General features: G+C 41.1%; 1 protein-coding gene across 1 annotated transcript in view; it reads left to right on the top strand.

Moving 5' to 3' along the window:
- pkd1a (polycystic kidney disease 1a) overlaps positions 1–18,328 on the top strand; it is a 64,176-nt gene extending 45,848 nt beyond the window's left edge. The window contains exons 34-56 of the mRNA XM_062432548.1: positions 1,127–1,304; positions 2,082–2,346; positions 2,433–2,628; positions 3,034–3,204; positions 3,295–3,438; positions 3,530–3,740; positions 3,835–3,952; positions 4,058–4,168; positions 4,406–4,455; positions 4,905–5,119; positions 5,276–5,354; positions 5,476–5,591; positions 6,719–6,921; positions 7,644–7,838; positions 7,933–8,072; positions 8,671–8,801; positions 9,083–9,191; positions 9,325–9,450; positions 10,341–10,512; positions 10,658–10,948; positions 12,245–12,379; positions 14,118–14,444; positions 14,706–18,328. Of these exons, the coding sequence (XP_062288532.1) occupies positions 1,127–1,304; positions 2,082–2,346; positions 2,433–2,628; positions 3,034–3,204; positions 3,295–3,438; positions 3,530–3,740; positions 3,835–3,952; positions 4,058–4,168; positions 4,406–4,455; positions 4,905–5,119; positions 5,276–5,354; positions 5,476–5,591; positions 6,719–6,921; positions 7,644–7,838; positions 7,933–8,072; positions 8,671–8,801; positions 9,083–9,191; positions 9,325–9,450; positions 10,341–10,512; positions 10,658–10,948; positions 12,245–12,379; positions 14,118–14,444; positions 14,706–15,731 (4,709 nt within the window). The 3' untranslated portion in view covers positions 15,732–18,328. The remainder of the gene's footprint in view (positions 1–1,126; positions 1,305–2,081; positions 2,347–2,432; positions 2,629–3,033; positions 3,205–3,294; positions 3,439–3,529; positions 3,741–3,834; positions 3,953–4,057; positions 4,169–4,405; positions 4,456–4,904; positions 5,120–5,275; positions 5,355–5,475; positions 5,592–6,718; positions 6,922–7,643; positions 7,839–7,932; positions 8,073–8,670; positions 8,802–9,082; positions 9,192–9,324; positions 9,451–10,340; positions 10,513–10,657; positions 10,949–12,244; positions 12,380–14,117; positions 14,445–14,705) is intronic.
- Positions 18,329–18,373: the final 45 nt, after the last annotated feature.

Genomic DNA, 18,373 nt, shown 5'->3' with positions numbered 1-18,373 from the left:
TAAGGTGGACGTAGTAACAGGAACAGCTGAACAAATAATATATTCAACACAAAAATACACTCATTGATTAAGCTTACAATGTTCAATATACGTTTTAACTGTCAGTAAGGTGTTTTGAAGGCATAATGTATGTTGTGTTGTGTTGAATAGCATTATAATAGAGATGGCCCTATTGCAGCCTTTACATTTTTATTATTCTCACTTTGATTGTTTGTAAAGTCGTCATGTGCCAGTTTTCACTCTGGGATCAATAAAGAACCAATGTTATTTTGGCAACCCTATTTTCTTTATAATTAAAGGGTGTATGTATTGATGATTCTGTCCAGCATTTGATTGCAGCTTGAGAGATTTGCAATATGAATCTGAAATAGGTTTGCCAACATGTGAAAAAAAAAAAAAAAAGGGAGATTACATCAACATGATGGATACATGAAGGTTCTAACAGATATGTTAGAGGTCCAAATACCTGTTTGTCCAAATACATGCATCCGAGGACAAATACCAGTGCATATAAAATCCAACTCTGTACATTATCTAATGAACCTGGGCTTCCTCTCTGCAAAAAGAATAATCCTTATTAACTGGAAGGCACACAAGCCCTCCTGCTTTGCACTTTGTGGATGGCTCAGAGACTATGTGGACTTACTATCTATGTAGCACGCAAGCAACCTACTCTTGGACCTTAATAGGGCACTAGGGACATTGCACGAGCATTCATGGAGTATAAAAAACATTACACTAACATGCTCCTGTAGACCGCACCCGGACACTGTCATTGTAGTCCCCCTGGAGGCTGAGATATATACAATTGCAATATAAACTGTGATTTGAACATGAATTGTAAAACCGCTATGTACTGTAAGTATGTTATTGTACAAACCCCCCCCCCCCCCCCCCTTCTGTTTTACAATATGTTTAAAAACCTTTATAAATTCTGGTTATAATAAAAACTAAACACATAAATAAAAAACATGATGCATACAAAGAGGTAAAACAGATTGTACTTTGTGAATTACATAGCTGCCTAGGTGGGACAATTGGTGACAAGGCACCAGCCTACAAAATGCTTTGATAAATGGTGGCCTCATTTTTCTTGTTTTTTTTCCTTCTTCCTTTCTTTCTCCAGACGCCAGAGAGAGGGATAAAAGGGAAGAGGAGGATGAGGAGCCGTACATTAGAGCCTACCTTCATTCTCATGAACAACCTAATGAGTTCAACTGCACAGACAAAAAACGTATCACACTTAGTATGACCAGGGGGCAAGACCTTGACCACAGGAAATACACCTTCTTTCTGTCACCAGAGTAAGAGCCCTTGTTCATCCATTGTAACATGATATATGGGTCAATGACGTATAAGGATTTGGAACAACTCAATTGTAGAATAATAAAAAACCAGCATATCTAATGCAGTAGTTCAAACATTCAGAATGTTGTGTACCTGAAGCTCCATATTATACATTTGAAATTAAGTGATTTTAGTGGGTTTTTTCAAGATTAATTGGCACTGGCCTTAAAAAGAGTCATGTGGTGCGACCATGATTCATCTTGAAATAAATTAATATACTTAACACGCTTCACACTTTTTTACAAGTTTTCAGTAATATAAAGTGTTTGGAAACAAAGTATTTGCATTTTTTAAACATTTTTTGTAAATGATGATCTTTTATTTATATAAGATATTTCAAGATGAATCATGGTCGCACCACATGACTTTTTTTTCAGGCCAGTGCCAATTAATCTTGAAAAAACCCACTAAAATCACTTTCAAATTGTAATATGAATTTTCAGGTACACAACATTCTGAATGTTTGAACTACTGCATTAGATATGCTTGTTTTTATTATTTAAAATTGAGTTGTTGAAAATCCTTATACGTCATTGACCCATATACTAAACATGCACAAAGTTAGCACAGAGGTAGAGACTAATGTTTGCAACATCTGGCAGCAGAGCTTTGTTGAAATCAGTCTGTCCCTAAAACTGAGGGCTCCTAGGTCACCAGGAAAGTAATTTTGGATATAATTTCCTATTCAGTAGGACAACAACAAATAAATGTCATGTCTGTCCTGTGTTACAAAGGTTGTACGACACTACACTGGACTACTTTGTCAACGTGAGCACATCCTGTGGACCCACCTCTCATCCTGTGGGTGTTCAACTAGAGGTCGGGGTCTTTGCTTCGCTGTGTCAGTACTTCAGTGAGAGCGAAAAGCAGTGGCGGACGGATGGCATGGTACCCCTGGCAGAAACCAACGCCAGCAGAGCCGTTTGCCGCACGAGGCATCTCACTGCCTTTGCTGCAGGCCTCTTTGTACCGACCAATGCAATCAGCTTTAAAGTTACAGTAAGAATCACACACAAACAGTCACTGACTTTTTGTGCTCATGCACCAGATACACACACACATTAACAACCGCTGTTCTCTTTCAGGAGCGCTCTGGTCCACCAAGCCTGGTCGTCCTACTGGTGTGTGTGCTAGGCTTGTTAAGCTATGTTGTTGCGGCGGCCATCTTGCACAAGTTGGACCAACTAGATTTGCGCCGGGCCGGTGTGGTTCCACTCTGCGGCCGAGACGGTCTCTTCAAGTACGAGGTTCAGGTTAAGACTGGCTTGAGCCGGGGTGCAGGTGAGATAGGGTCACAATGAATAGCTCAATAGATTTTTACAGTTCTATATAAAGTAAATAGACCCTGACACTGTTAAAAAAGCTAAATAGAAAGACTGAATGAAACAATAAGCCTGTGATACATATTTGACAGTTTTAATTTACTGTCACATTTACATAAAATTAGAAGTAAGTACATAGAGGATAATTATCACGTATAAAAAGTAATCTTAAAATGTTTAAATAAGAACAGTAAATGTGACAAAGAGAGTGGGAGTGCATGACACAGAGACTGTCTGACATTTGTCAATGACTCAAGACATAATTATGTAAATACCAAAAACTATGTTAATACTTGGTGAGTTATAAAAATAGTTTGCGAACTCATCGTAACTGCTGACATAATGAGTTTCTCAACCCCTCCAGGCACCACGGCTCATGTGGGAATCAATTTGTACGGACGTGAAAGCCGCAGTGGACACCGCCATCTCGACAGCAGGGGAGCCTTCACACGCAACGCTCTTGACATCTTTCATATTGCTACAGATACCAACCTTGGAAGTGTGTGGAAAATCCGGATTTGGCATGACAACAAGGGTAAAGATATATGCCTGTGACCACAAAGAGTTTAACCAACTTATATATGAAGAAAACTAATGAAAGCATCATTTGCTGCCCCTCCCTCAGGTCTGTCCCCAGCGTGGTTGCTACAGTACGTCTTGGTCAAAGATTTGCAGACAGGAAGCAGCTACTACTTCCTGGCTGAGGAGTGGCTGTCAGTAGACAACAAGAGAACTGATGGACGGGTAGAGATTGAGGTGGAGGCTTCAGGTGAGAAACTACATCAACATGATATTGAACATCCACAGGTGGATGATGCTTGTTTGTTCACTTTCCTGCATTTTTTCCCTTTTTCCTTCAGAGGAGGCAGTGCTTCGTCAGTTTCCCCGCCTCCTGTGGTGTGAGCTTCAGAGGGCGCTATGTGAGAGTCACCTGTGGCTGTCGCTGTGGGAGAGGCCACCCCGCAGCCCCTTCACCCGCCTGCAGAGAGCCACATGCTGCGCTGTGTTACTGCAGCTCTTCCTATTAGCAAACACATTGTGGTACAATATTGTGGTGGATAAAGGTCACAGGTACAGGAATGTGTGTTTATGTGTTTTTCTGTCTTATCCACATTGCAGCTTCTGGTAATTTGTTGATATATTTCAATGGCATTGTGTGTTTCAGCCTGCGGAACGTGCCTTCATTAAATGGAGAGACGGTTGCAGCGGGTGTGGTGACCTGTCTGATCGCCTACCCTCTCTACCTGCTTGTCTTCACGCTTTTTAGAATGAGCCGCAGCAAGGTAACACAAACATGCCTCGAACTAAAACATGATCAAGGTTTCAGTCACTCCCATAGGCCTAACAGCTGAATATTTCCCGTGTGTGTATGTGTGTGTGAACATTAGTGTGTGTCTGTGGAGCAGGTGCCACCACAAGTGGACCAGGAGTCAGTGGAGATTGATGACTTCCTGGACAACTCCATGGCTGGAAGTTCCTTCCTGTTTTTTAATGGCGAGGTAGAGTTATGGGAGAAGATGGGGTTTTAATTTGAATCGTGCTGATATGGTTAAATTTCAGATGCCTTAATGTATTTTTTAATTTATCGTGAAATCAATATGAAATTTCAATGAATCTGATGTTTTGGCCCAGTGATTATTTTAGACAGGAAGGGAACATTGCAGCCAGGCAAGGAAAAATGAATCGTTTTCCCTGGTGAGGTCATTAGTGTATGTCTCTCTCTCTCTTTTTTTTAGACCAATTCAGAAGAAACGAATGTAGATTTGCCCACTCCATCAACTAAAAGGTGAGTTGCTCTATTGCTATGGCAGATGTTTTAGATTATTCATAATTGTACTTATTGGAAGCCAAATGTTAAGTATAATTACCAGATGAAGTGAGGATAAGATAGAATAGAAGAATAAAGAGCATACTATAATAAAATGAGAAGTAGAAGTAGTCAGATTATATTATGTGAGAATTGTGATATAAAAGAGACTGACAAGATTATACAGAGTATTTTTAAAATATTTTTTCATATCGGCCCATCTTGAATGTTAAATGAGCAAAGTAATTTCCGTCTTATCAAAAAACAACGATAAATGTCTCAATATTGAGTCCAGTGTTATCACAACATACAACATGTTCTGTGGGAAACTAGTTTCGTTAGCTTTAAGATAGACAGAGAAGAAGCTAAAATGTCAATCTGAGTAAGTGAATAATTTGCTGAAAAACCCCTCTGGTTATGTATTTCAGCATGGAGAGTTGGGACATGGCAGAGGAGGACACTGAGGACAGGGATTGGCCAGAGCTGCTGAGTGATGTGTCTGTGGTGGGAGGGGCGGGGCATGGAGCAGGTCTGCCCAGGTTGAAGAGGGGTCAGGGGAGCAGACATCTCGGTGTTGATATGACCTTTAACCCTGACGAGGAGGAGGGGACTGAACAACGCAACAAATATTTTACTTCTTCAGGTAAACAAAGTAAGAAGGCTGTTAAACACAGACATGAACACATTCAGTTTATGAATGAAGACATGCATTTATTTGACTATGCAGTATCACACTATATATATAAAATACTGTGTCTACTGAGGTTCACACTGAAGTCCAGCTTTATTTTACACACAGATGAGGACCTGATCAAACACATCCTGACAGATGGACAGAACTTCTTTCCTCAGGCAGATGAAAGTGAGATGGCTGACCTGTAAGTTGAACAAGAAGCTAATGTTTGATTCATTTTCATTGTACTTTTTTATGATTCACCAGCAGTACTTTGAAATTTCTGCTCAAGTATTTTTTTATTTTTTTTATTTCCTGTGTGTCAGGTCGAGCATTTTTGGAGATAAGACAGAAGTGATTCTCCTTCAGAAGCTGAATGAGCCTCTTCCTTTAGAATCTGTCAGAAGAGACCCACCAAAAACTGCTTTCACCTCGAATACAGGTGTGTGTGTGTGTGTGTGTGTGTGTGTGTGTGTGTGTGTGTGTGTGTGTGTGTGTGTGTGTGTGTGTTTGTGTGTGTGTGTGTGTGTGTGTGTGTGTGTGTGTGTGTGTGTGTGTGTGTGTGTGTGTGTGTGTGTGTGTGTGTGTGTGTGTGTGTGTGTGTGTGTGTGTGTGTGTGTGTGTCTGTGTGACACACACAGAGTTGGCTGCCTTCTAAATAACAAGATATTTTAGTAGAAAATAGCAAAAACTGTTTTCTCTTTGTGTTAACATCGCTACAACTCTTAAGTCATGATTATTTTATTTTGCAGAAAAATAACTTAAATAGCAACAACAGCAAAGACATTGTAAACGATCTCCTAACTGGATGTAAAAGGGCATCTGAGAGTTCTTCTGCAAACTGCCCTGCTGTTACTCTTCCTGCTTCGCTCTTTTGTCAGATTAGTGACACAGGATACATAAATCCCCACCCCAGTGTTTTTTTGTGTAAGACTTACAATTCTCATTAAGCAAAGAGGAAAGTTTGATGATTATTTTTTAAAAGAAAGATGAGTAACAACACAGACTTGTGTTACTTTTCTTCAAGAATGAGCCCTGCACCAGTGGCTGTGTGTCTAGTTTATTATAGTTCAGGTTGATGTGGAACCAGAGCCTATGCATCGTGATTTCTTTCTGCTGCCTGAATGTTTAATAAGCAAATCAATTTGTTGTTTGTTGTTTCTTTGTTGTTAAAAAAAGAAAAAGAAAAAGACACACTTGTCTTAAATCTGGTCAGAGTATTTAAGAAATAATTTATTGTTCTTTGGAAAACTTGATAGTTTTGTCAGTAACTTCATTGTTTGAGCAGACTTGTGGGTGGAGAATTTCTAAGAACTAATTTCCCTTGCGAAATGTGAAGTAATCTTCAAAGACATATCTATTACACAAGGTCATTAAAATGCAAATGCCTTGCTTTTAAATAGTTAATACTGTGAATAAAAAATGTATATGTCCTCAGTAGTTTCTTTTTTTATGTCTTACTTCCTGATCATTTTTTCTGACACCTTCATCTCTTCTTTTTCTTCACTTTTCTTCTTCAGTGTGTCTTTTAACAAAGTATGTTTTCCACTCCCCCTCTCCCCTCAACAGTTGTGACAGATGTATGTCGTCCCAGACGGTTCCCACCCTGGTGTGGACGTGCCGCCCTGTGGGGCAGCTGGGCAGGGATTGCTCTGGCGAATTGTATTTCAATTATGGCGGGCCACGGGTTCAGTGCACGTGTGGCCATGATGTGGCTCATCTCCTGTTTTGCCAGCTTCCTGTGCTCCTGCTTGCTGTTGGAGCCAATTAAGGTAGGATACATTTATATTCATAGATGCTGGTAAACACACACATAAACACTGTTCTATAGATTCACATCAAGTTGCTGTCAAGTGAAAACCTTATACAGTACTAATCAATATTTTTCTATTAATAATAGAGATGAATAGAGAGATTTATCACCCGACTGTGGAGTTCCCCTCAGTTCTACAGTGTTTTAGCATCTTTTAGCTCATTGTTTTGGTTTTCCAGCCTCCAACTTTACTGCTCTAGTTGACTCACACAGCTCTCATAATCTTCAACCCATTGTAGGTTATATCCGCACCATTAGCAAACAATCACAGTTAGCAACTAGCGGGGAAACATTTGAAGCATTTAGCAGTTAAAGAAACTAATGAGAGAAATAAATGCCAGTGTTGCTCTGTGTCTGCCGGATGTGTAAATAGGCGACATTCTTGTTCTCATCAACATCTTTATAAGATGATAATACGTCAATGTTGAGTTTACAGTTTGTGGTGCTGCACTGGTTGGCTGAGAACCAGACTATTGTTCCTGAAGAGCTGAAATGGTGTACATATAATGTACTCACCCCAAAATCATTATACTTAATCCCATTACTTTGTATCTCAGTTGAGGTTTTATGTTCAGTTCAGCAGTTCAGTCTGAATCACACATTCCTTCAATGTGTGATTCAGACTCCTTCCTTCAAACTGTTTCCAAACCTAACAGCTCTAATGCTGTATTTATCCCTCAGGTGTTGTGTGAGGCAGTTTACTACGCTGTGTGTGTGCGTCGCCTGCGTCCAGAGGACCAGGACGTGCTAGTGGAGTTTCCCCGAGTGGAGAGAGTAGTCCAGCGGGTCCACAGGGTGAGACCACCGCAGGGCTTCGCTCTGTCCCAGGCCCGGCATCAGGCCCGCAAGGTCCACATGCTGCACACCATGCTGAAGGTGGGTGAGAAAGACAGAGAGATTAATGATGTGAGAGTCTTAATATCTTTACTTTGTTTTGTTTGATAACATGATTGTTGGCTCTCGTTTTCAGAATTTCCTGGTTTATATGTTTTTCCTGTTGGTGGTTTTGCTTCTCAACTATTCTGACTCAGCCAAAGATGCACACAGCCTGAGGCTGCGCACGCAGCTGCAACGAGCACTGCACACACCTGAGTATCACAACATCAGCAGGTACACACACAAACACACACACACACAGATTCTCCACTTGACCTTACCTGAAGATGCAGTGGTTCAGTGAAAATGTAAAAAATTACAACAAAAAATACAAACGTACACCACTTTGTGACTACTTTGACTCACAAAAAATAAAATCTAATTTTCAAGGATGACCTTCTGTTTGTCCATTTCTGCTTTAATATGTGTAGTCATTAAAAAAAGGATTTACAAGGCTGCTCTCATGACTGAGCTCCAGTTCTCCTCTCATGTGCTCCTGAGACTTGACCTGTGTTATTGTATTCAAACTGAAAAAAAACAAGTGCGGAAAAAATTTGTTCAAGCAAAGCCATTACTCATGTTTATTTTAAATAGATCAGATCCAGAGTGTCTTTTAGTCCTCTGTACAGTCGAGCTGTGTACACACAAACATCCTGTATTTATTTATAGATTACAGAGTTGTCACTGTCACACACACTGCTGTCAAACATAATAAGATGTTCTTTAGTCTGACAGCAGTGGCTGTTGATTCAACATTGTGACACTGTAATGTATAAACATGACAAACACACAATGCATACTTCTTCATATCCTCTACTTTATTTTTTTTTAGCCGCGATGACGTTCTGGTGTGGCTGAACGAGTCCTTGTTACCACGCCTACTGGATGACTCCGCCCTCTTGAGAGACACAGGAAGTGTGTTACTCGGCACGCTTAGGCTCCGGCAGATCCGTGACATGCAGGGTGAGATTGCACTGCGGTCACTGTTTTTACTTTGTTGTGAGCTTGCTTGGAGCCAAATCTCTGAATAAATTGGGACTCCATTGATCTAACAGACTCTCTAACTTACTGAGTCTGTGCACATGAAAAATACATTTTGTGGAGAGTTTGCCTCTGTCTTGTCGCTCAATCGAGTGAACTTAATAAAATGTTTGGCATCACACGTATTCCAGCAACATTTCTGAATGTATTCAAATCATGCAATTTAATGGTCGATCGGATCTTAATACAACTGTTTTTTTCAGTTGCAGGTGGTTTAAGGTCAGCAGACAGTATTTGGGGACAGGGCTGGGTCACATCTCCAACTAAAGATGCTGAGAATTTCACAGCTTTCGGTGTTTCCGATGCCAACTGGTAAGGACAGTGTCAAAAGTCATTACATTACCTTTAAGGGGAAATTCCAGTGTCTGTTTTACATTTGATGTTCGTTGATGTGTCATGTCCCTTTTTTTCTTCTCTATTTCTTAAATACCACTCATTTTTATAGGGTGAGACGTTTTGGTCAGATGGTCGTGAATAACAGCGGAGACTTGGTCCTTCAGCTCAACAGAAGCCTGGAAGAGGCCTCATCCTGCCTACAGCAGCTGCAGCAGCTGCACTGGCTTAACTACAGGTAGTGAAGGGGGGTAGGACAGAGCGGCAAATAGTAGAAAAAAAGAGAAATGCAAGTGGTTTTAAATCTGTGTTACAGCAAAATGAAAAATACTGAAATCCTAGATATGAAATACACAGGCCAAGGCAATGCAGTCAATCAAATAGTTATATGTAAGTTTATTATTGACGCTTTAAAAGAGGAGTTTGGTCAATGATCTCACGGGCCAGGTTGTTCCACAGTCAAGGGGCCAGATGTAAGGGAGTGAAAATCAGGCTCAATGTGCGTGTGCGTACAATTCCTCAATGATTGTAATAAAACAGAACCATGTGTACTCGTGGCTTTATAAATCTGGAGTGGAGTTTTATTGTCCCTGAAGTGCAGTTTTCCTCTCAGTCTGCTGTCATTAAAAACTTGCACATGAAAATTTATACTACATCAAAGATAAAAAACAACAACCAGAAAACAATCCAGTAAAGAATGCACTGAAATTGCTGGCTTGCTTTCAACGTTTTGTTCTGAGAATGACAAACTTTTCATTTGGCTAATACCGCATTTTGTATTAGGCTTCAGAGAGGAGTGATTGAAAGTTAATAAAAAATATGTGTCGGTCGTCTCTTCCAACACACACTGAGCTGCATCTTTTGAACAAAACTGAGTTTGTGCTTTTTTTTCCTCATATGAAATAAAACTTCCTGTGAAGAGAAATTATATCTCAATTCCAAAACCCAGAGGCGGCCAAAACAGGAAGTGAAATATCCTGACTTTTGATCTTATCATAGACCATTAAGTGTGTTTTTTCTGTATGTGTGTGTGTGTGTGTGTGTGTGTGTGTGTGTGTGTGTGTGTGTGTGTGTGTGTGTGTGTGTGTGTGTGTGTGTGTGTGTGTGTGTGTGCGTGCACTTTCACAGGACCCATGCAGTATATGTGGAATTCTCACTCTACAACATCAACACCAACCTTCTGGCTGTCTTCTCCTTCCTGTTCGAGTTCCCGGTTTCTGAGCGTGCTCAGTCCAGCCTTGACCTCCTTGTCGTCACCCTGTGGCCAATCACAGGCCTGGACTTGCAGCTCCTTCTCATGGTAACCCTTCAGACAAAGCCAATCATGAGCAAATAATCCAGACTTTACAAAACTGCCAGTATTAATCCCATTTAGCTAATCTTCATCCAATCTATGTCATTTTGGTCAGTCAACATTTATCGTTGTTCGCGTCTCTGTTTTCCAGATTATCCTCCTCGCCTTGGTGTTGTATTTCCTGGTGCGAGGGATATTGGGCTTCCTGGGAGAGGGCTATATGTACTTGCTGTCAGCCTGGAGACTCCTGGGCATCTGTAAACTGGCTCTGTCAGCATCTGTGTGCGGGCTGCACCTGAGCCGCTGTATAATGGCCAAGCAGCAGTGGGCTTCATACCTGAAGCACCCACAGGATGCCTTCACTGATTTCTACCCGCTGGCCAAACAGAGTCAAATGTACACAGTCATGTCTGCCATGCTGTTGTTCATACTGGTGCTCAAGGTAAGAATGAAAGCTAAATTATTAGCATAGTATTTGTTTTATTATCAGTCTGTTTAGGTAATTTTACTAAAAAACAGTTTATAGGATAAGTGTGATGAGATTATGTTTTCTTATTGTCAGGAAAAGCCATAAAAAGGCCAAAACCAATAATAATTTGATTTTACTAAAAAATATCTGTGTAGTCAGAGGCTGATATAGATTATTCCTCTTTACCATAAATCAAACTATTAAAAACACATCAATGAACCACACTGCTGCACTTGGTGACATGTTGTTTATTTTGAGCTGATACCATATACGATGTTAAGCTGCCGGTAACAGAGCAGCAAATAGGTTTTAATCTCCAGTTGAAAATGATCCCCAACAAATACATCTTTAATAGGAACCATAAGGTTTCACAAGCAGGGAAAGAAGTCACAAAGTATTGAGAGAAGCAGTAACTTCTCTCAATCTTTTCATTAGATTTAAGTAATTAGATTAAACTAAGATTAGATTCAACTTTGTTGTCATTGAACAACTACAAGTACTGTAGTACGTTGGCATCTCACCAGAAGTGCAATTTAGGCACAAAGTGCTGATATGCAGGGTATAATTTACTATGAACAGCTTACAAGATATACAAAGATATAGATGTACTGATATATACTTGTGTAGTGATGCAGTATTTATATAAAGTGGTGCTGTGATGAGTAAATAGTTCAGTTTGTTGTTAGGTTAGGCAGCAGGAGAAAAAGCTCTGGTGCAGGAGTAGAGGCCTCATTTCACCTCCCACCCAACAGTCCATGGTTTGGGTGTGAAATGTGTTTGATGATGCCCTTCATCCTCCGCAAACATCTTTTCTAAGGATAGAAAAGGCTGCCCTGCACCGAGGACAGCCTTATCCTTTTTAAGGCTGACATTCTGGCTCCACTTTGATCCAAACATTTTTCCATCATTTCAGTTGCTTCTGCTATCAATTTTAAACCGCAAATTAAGTGGTTTAGATAATCTGGCCAGACTGTTAGCTTGTTTACAACCTCTCTGATTGTCTGACCTGGTTGTAACGATGTTATCGCATTCCCAGATCTTAACAAAGACTCCAGCGATGGCTTTGGGGGTGGCTACGGCTCAGTGTGTGTAGTTGTAGGAAACATTTAAATGTTAAGACAAAAGTATCTGCTGATGTGATGTAATGAGCACAGTTTTATCAGTTTTAAAGTGATGGCCAAAACTATGAAAACAAGGCGAAAGTTGAAAAAAGGCATTTAAAGCAAAAGAAAAAGTCATTGTTCTCATGTTCTCTGTCTGATCACACAGGCTTCCCACCAGTTGCGGTTTCTCAGAGAGTGGGCCGTGTTTGGCAGAGCTCTGCGGCGTTCAGTCTGGGAGCTACTGGGAGTCGCTCTGGCGTTACTGCTGTTGGTGCTGGCTTACTCACACACAGGGCACCTGGTCAGATATTTATTTTTTCAGTTCCTTTTTTCCCCACTGAGCCTCTCCCACACAAACACACACAGAGCAAACATAATGTAAACCTGTATATAATACATAATGTACTAGTACATAACCTTCATGAAAATCTGCCCACCCTTGTGTTTGTTTACCTTTCATGCACGATTATGTTTAGTCCATTCAGAAAACAGTCGTGACTTCAGTCAGCCTTTCTTTACATTTCCTGTAGACATCATTTCCAATAAACTTTAGCTCAGTTTGCGCATTACTTAACAAACTTGATTTTTATTGGTAGAGCAACGATAGTAGCAGCCTCGCTGTCTTCACTGTGCTGCCAAACAGCTTTGTTGAAAGATGACAATATGACATTTACGGTATTCAATATTTGACAGAGCTCTTTAAAAATGAAATATAGAAGGGCCAGAAGAGTCTCAGCTGTGTACATAACACAATGTTACCAGGTTATTTTTCACTTTTGTTTGACCTTTATTTAATCACCATGTTCCCCTGAGAACATGATCTCTGTGTTTGAGACAAGCCTGCCAAAATGGAAGTATAATAATGTTGCATGAATTATCATTCACAGAAGGAAGAGAGAGAGAGAGAAAGAAAAACATTTACACATGACAGGCAAAACACTTTTTTTTCGACAAAGAACAAAAAAACTACTGTTCACCCCTGAGCTTTATTTCTTCTTTTTTATCATTCCCAAACTTCTTTTTTTTTTTTTAGGTTGCCTTACTTTTGGTCATGAGTCATGGCTAATTTGAGCAGGACAGAGTACAGCCTGTTTCTGAAAGGTGGCATCGATCCATCAATCACATCTGCAACAGACCTGTTTCCAAGCTTAACTTTCCAAAAATGTGTTCACCAGCAGCTCTAAGAAGAGAACAACACATGTCTGTTGGAAGAAAATGTTACATTATGACATGATGGGGTGCCTTGTCTGTTTAATATCTCGTAATTATTACAGCTTCATGTTTCTGTTAAAGGTAATGGTCTCAGGCTAGTTTACGGAGCATTTTCTGGCCATTTAGGATTTAAAGTTTCTAATTTTAACCATTTTAACCCTAACCGTAATCCATTTCACAAATTTACTAATAACTAAAACCAAACAATTTTTGACACTTAGAACATTTTCTGCTAAGAAATCCACATAATTTTGGGCATCTTTTATTATGTGCTATTTTTTAAAATTTTGATCAACACAAAGTTGTAGCAATGCCAGACGTCGTCTGTCGCTACATGACACTGAGTAAGATTGTTCATGATTTTGATGGCCTGTCGTTAAGCTCAAGGTTAATCTCTCAAGAGTCTATTTTAAAATCACAATAACATTTTCAGAAATAATACATAGCGCCTTACACATAAACACACACACACATCATACGGCACACACATAATTGCACAAACACTCAGTCAGATACACAGTATATTCTGTAGCCCTTCAGTTAGTTTGAAATCCCTTATTACTTCACTAACAGTAATTTTCAACCCGTTTTCCTTTCACACAATGAAGAGCAAATAGAAGTGTCTTATTTTATTTCTGAGATGTTGACGCTACGAGACTCACTTGGTTCCACTATCACAGAGCTCTTCATCATTGCACAGATCCTATTTTTTGCTGCTGATACACTTAAAAATAACAATAACTGCATTCATTAACATTTGATTGCATCTTATGATTATTTTTTTTATCTAATCCTTGATTTCTTCTTATCCCTCTTCTTCACTCCAGCTCTTCCACTCTGTATTTGACGGCTACGGCAGTGTGAGCTCAGCCTGTATGTCTCTGTTGGGCGCTGGTGGACGTGGCCTGCTGTCGTGGCGACCTGGCTGGACGATTACTGGCCCCTCCAGCACCGTCTCCTCGCTGATGTTCCACGCCAGCTTTGCTGTACTTCGGTTGGTGCTGCTGTGGTTGGTCACCTCTGTGCTGCTGAGGAACTACCGGCGTGCGCGAGCAGAGCTGTACCGTCCAGCCGTGGATCTCCAAGACTACGAGATGGTCGAGCTGTTCCTCAGACGACTCAAAATGTGGATGGGACTCAGCAGGACCAAGGAGGTACTGGATGATCCCTTTTCTGTTTCATATCTGCAGCTGTTGTGACTGTTGTACCTCCTCACATTTCAAGAGCTTTAGCAGGAAAAAAACACAGTTTTTATAAAGACTTAATTAAAAAAAGATTTTGATTTATCTTCTCAAGTTATTTTATGGAAATGAGGATAAGAAAAAAAAATTGAAAAAATAAAAATGCATTAGGAGCCTGAGGAATAATTTAAATTGTTAAAGATACAAATTAATTTAGTTTTTTTCCCCTCTTAGTTTCGTCACAAGGTCCGTTTTGAAGGCATGGAGCTGCCACCATCCCGTTCATCCTCCACCAGCGACTGTAAGTCTCTATGTTTGCCTCCACTGGATGGTCCTGACTCCCCTCCCACCCCAGACAGCGTGGATGCTGGCTCTGAAGCCTCATGGCGCCCGGCCTCCTCCAGCCCCTGTAGCCTGACTGAAGCTCCGGGGATTGGTTTGGGTCTCGGGCTGGGCCTGGGTTTGGGTCTCAGTCCAGGGGTGGTGGTGGGAGGTACCAGCTGGAGGGAGAGAGCAGAGACTGAAGCCTCCCTGAGGAGGCTGCTCCCCACTCTGGACGCCCTACTGCAACAGCTTGACCGTGTCACCATGGCAACGGAGGATCTGTACCACATCGAGTGTAGGCTGGAGAAAGCCCAGAGGAAAAGGAGGCGCAGAGGGAGAGAGAGAGGCGGTGGCCAAGGACGGAGGAGTGAGGCAGGACAGAGGGGAATGGGGGAGGACAAGAACAGAAAGAGTGGAAAAGAAAAGCACAAAGGGAGCAAGAAGGGGAAAAAGACAGATAAAAGTGAACTTCCAAAAGACTGCGGAAACACTGCTGCCAATCTCAAAAAGACTCCTGTAGCCACACCTGTTCCCTTTTTAAAGCCCAGACCAGCTTCTGCCTCTACTCAAACCTCCGCTCCTCAGTCTTCAGTTAAATCTTCAGTCACAGATAAATCTGCCTCTGACTCTTCTTCTCTCCCCGTTTCATCAACCAGCACTCTTCCCGCCAACGTCCAACCACCCAAAACAACCACTGCACCTCCATGTACCCCTGCACCTACCACTTCCTTGCCATCTACTCCTGCCCCTACGCCCATTAGCCGGGACTGGGACCCCCCAACGGAAAGAGAGACCCTCCCCTCCTCCAGCCTGTTCAACCACCCGGCTCACACTACCACCATTCCCACACGCAAGAGAAAACGTAAACCCCCACCCCTCAAAAACAAGGTGCACCCCAATTTAGACAGACACGGGTCCGGGCACCCAAAACCCTGAAGGGGGCAGGTTTCTGGATGGACGTACAAGCAGAAATGAAAGGCGGAGCAAAAGAATGTGAGAGTGAACCTTGGGTTAAGGACGAGAGGAGGACAGGGGCAGCAGGTTTTGTCCTCAGGCGCCCCTCTCTAAACCCAAGGAGAGGAAAGAAAACAGTGGATGGAAAAGTAATAGGACAAGGCACATGAAGGAAACACGAAATATCACAGATACTGCAAAAAGAACAGAAAGCAATAAAATGAGACTTTGCCGTCTTACAAGCTGTGCTCCATCCAAATCCCATTTCAGTTCCCTCACAAACAAGGTGCAGGTCACCAGATGTTATCCGAGCTCTGATAGTCAGCTCAGATAGCTGGGTAAAGGTCAGGATTGAAACCAAGAAATACTCCTATACCCTATTCCCCGCCCCCCCGACACTGAACTGAACCTGATCCCATGTGACCCTGGAGGTCATGTGGGGGTCACTGACAGGAGCACATGATCGTGCTCACCCAAGTTCAAACGAACTGAAATCATTCTTTTGTGTATCTCTTGAAAAAACGTGTTGATTTTCTCAGTTATGTCGTCTGTCTACATATTTTTATATGAATAGGATATTTGTGTTTTGCGGTCACCATGGGTACTCGTGGCCTGTCTGAAAAACAAACAAACAAAAAATAACCGTCATGTTTTTTACGAACCCAAATTTGCATGCAGGCGCGCACAGATATACGCACACGCAGGTACTCACAAGCATAGAAGTAACACTGAAGGCACAGACGCGCTAATGGTGATGTGTCGTACGTTTGAGCCCACAGAGGGACAAGGGGAAAACTAACTGAAGCAGACACACACACACTCACACATAAGGCTGTAGGGATCCAAGCAGCCAGTTCTTCAGGGTGCAAATATAACCATATTCTCCATAATTGACCAGTTTGGAGAAATAAGGACCTTGTCAAAGATAAAGAGAAGGCAGATGAATGAGAAGGAGGAGCAGCAGGTGGTAGTAGTGCAGGAAAATGAAACAGCGTAGAAGTGTTTGAAAGCAGGGATAAAGATGATGAGATGATGTTCAGCGGTCAAGAGGAAACAGGAAAGGATTTGTCTTCGATTATATAAGACTGAACATTTACATAAGTTCTCCCATTATAAAGCTATAATGACTCCCAGTCTTATTACCTAAATGTCTTTTTTGTTATTGTTGTGTTCAATATGGTTGTGATTTAAAAGCACTTTTTTGTAGATTGTTTTTTTAATGAAGTGTGGCATCATGTTTTCTGAAGTAATAAGCTTGGTATCAAAACCAATAGAGAAAGCTTCACTCATACTGTATCGTGACTATAAACGTTGCCAAAGCTTTCGCATCATTTATGTATTCTGAGTTTTACCATGCCAAGTAATTCATTCGTTTTGTACTTAGCACTTTATTCCCTAATGGAGCTGATACCCAATGCCAATATTTAACTCTCGTGTGTCAAGTTTTCATTTCCTTTTTTTTTTTTCCTTCTTCTTAACAGCTACATTATAGAAACATTCTACTAAGTATTATCAAGGTATGGAAGCAGTAGCTCGCAGTTGTGTCGTGTATTCTCGTCTGCTCTTAATAGTGTTCTTGTTTTTCTATTGGTTATTTTGATCAACATGCGTACTTCCTGTGTCCAGTGGGCAGATCTCAGGGAACCCACCTTTTTCTCAAAACCTGGTAAGACAACCAAAACTAGAAGCTTAATAGGTGTTTTCAATCCATATCATTTGCAGTTCAATCATTGACTCCCAGCCTGTTTTGGACTTAGGCTTCCGTCTTCTTGCAGACAAAACACTGGGAAGTTTCTACAGCAAGTGTTGGCCCCGTTTTAATCACATTATATGAAAGAAAAGAGCAAAATGTTAACGCCCTAAATTAGATTAAATTGGACCATTACCTGCATTCACCTATTTCCTGCCCAGTAAATTAAATCTCACAAGTTCCAGGACCTCACGTAAAAAGAATAACAAAGACCCAGCTTCACGTGTGTGTGTACGTTTCTGTATATATTGGTGCTTTATGGTGTATATATTTTTGCTTTTCAGGATCAGTATTGTTTATGTGCTGCAGCGGCACATGCATAGGTCAAGCACTGGTGTTGTAAACCCCGCATTTTTACATTCCTCCAGTCGAACTGAAGCACTACAGCCAAAGCTATTGATGTATTTAACATAACATGTTGGGGTTCAACCAGAAACCACAGGAAGCTGAACAGTTACCGCCTCCACTGGCCTTCATATTCCTGCTCTGTGTGTGCAGTGAGTAACAGATAATTGCCAAAGCCCACCTTTGTGTCTCCTAGCTGTTTCTTCGTGTTGTTTGGTGCATTAAGTTTGAAAACGGTGTTACGGATTTGTCTTTGAAAATATTTGTCCTTGCTCCTTTTTTTTTTTTTGTATCTCATATGTGTATTTTGCAGTTGTAGCACTTCTCATGCTTTTGCACTTGACAAAGTCGAATAAAGAGTTTGACAGCTGAACTGCGCATAATGAAATGGTTTTGGTGTCAAACATTAACAAATAATTATTCTCTTACCTTGTATTACAGGTTTATGCAATTGACACAGCCAACTGATATTATTCAACTCATAAACAACATTGATAAGTGGTGGCTTTTTTCTCTCTTTTTTAGGGAA

This window comes from Scomber scombrus, chromosome 2 (assembly GCF_963691925.1).
Source record: "Scomber scombrus chromosome 2, fScoSco1.1, whole genome shotgun sequence".
NCBI classification, from domain to species: Eukaryota; Metazoa; Chordata; class Actinopteri; order Scombriformes; family Scombridae; genus Scomber; species Scomber scombrus.
Note: the sequence above shows the minus strand (reverse complement) of the source record. Positions and strands in the feature narration are given on the sequence as shown.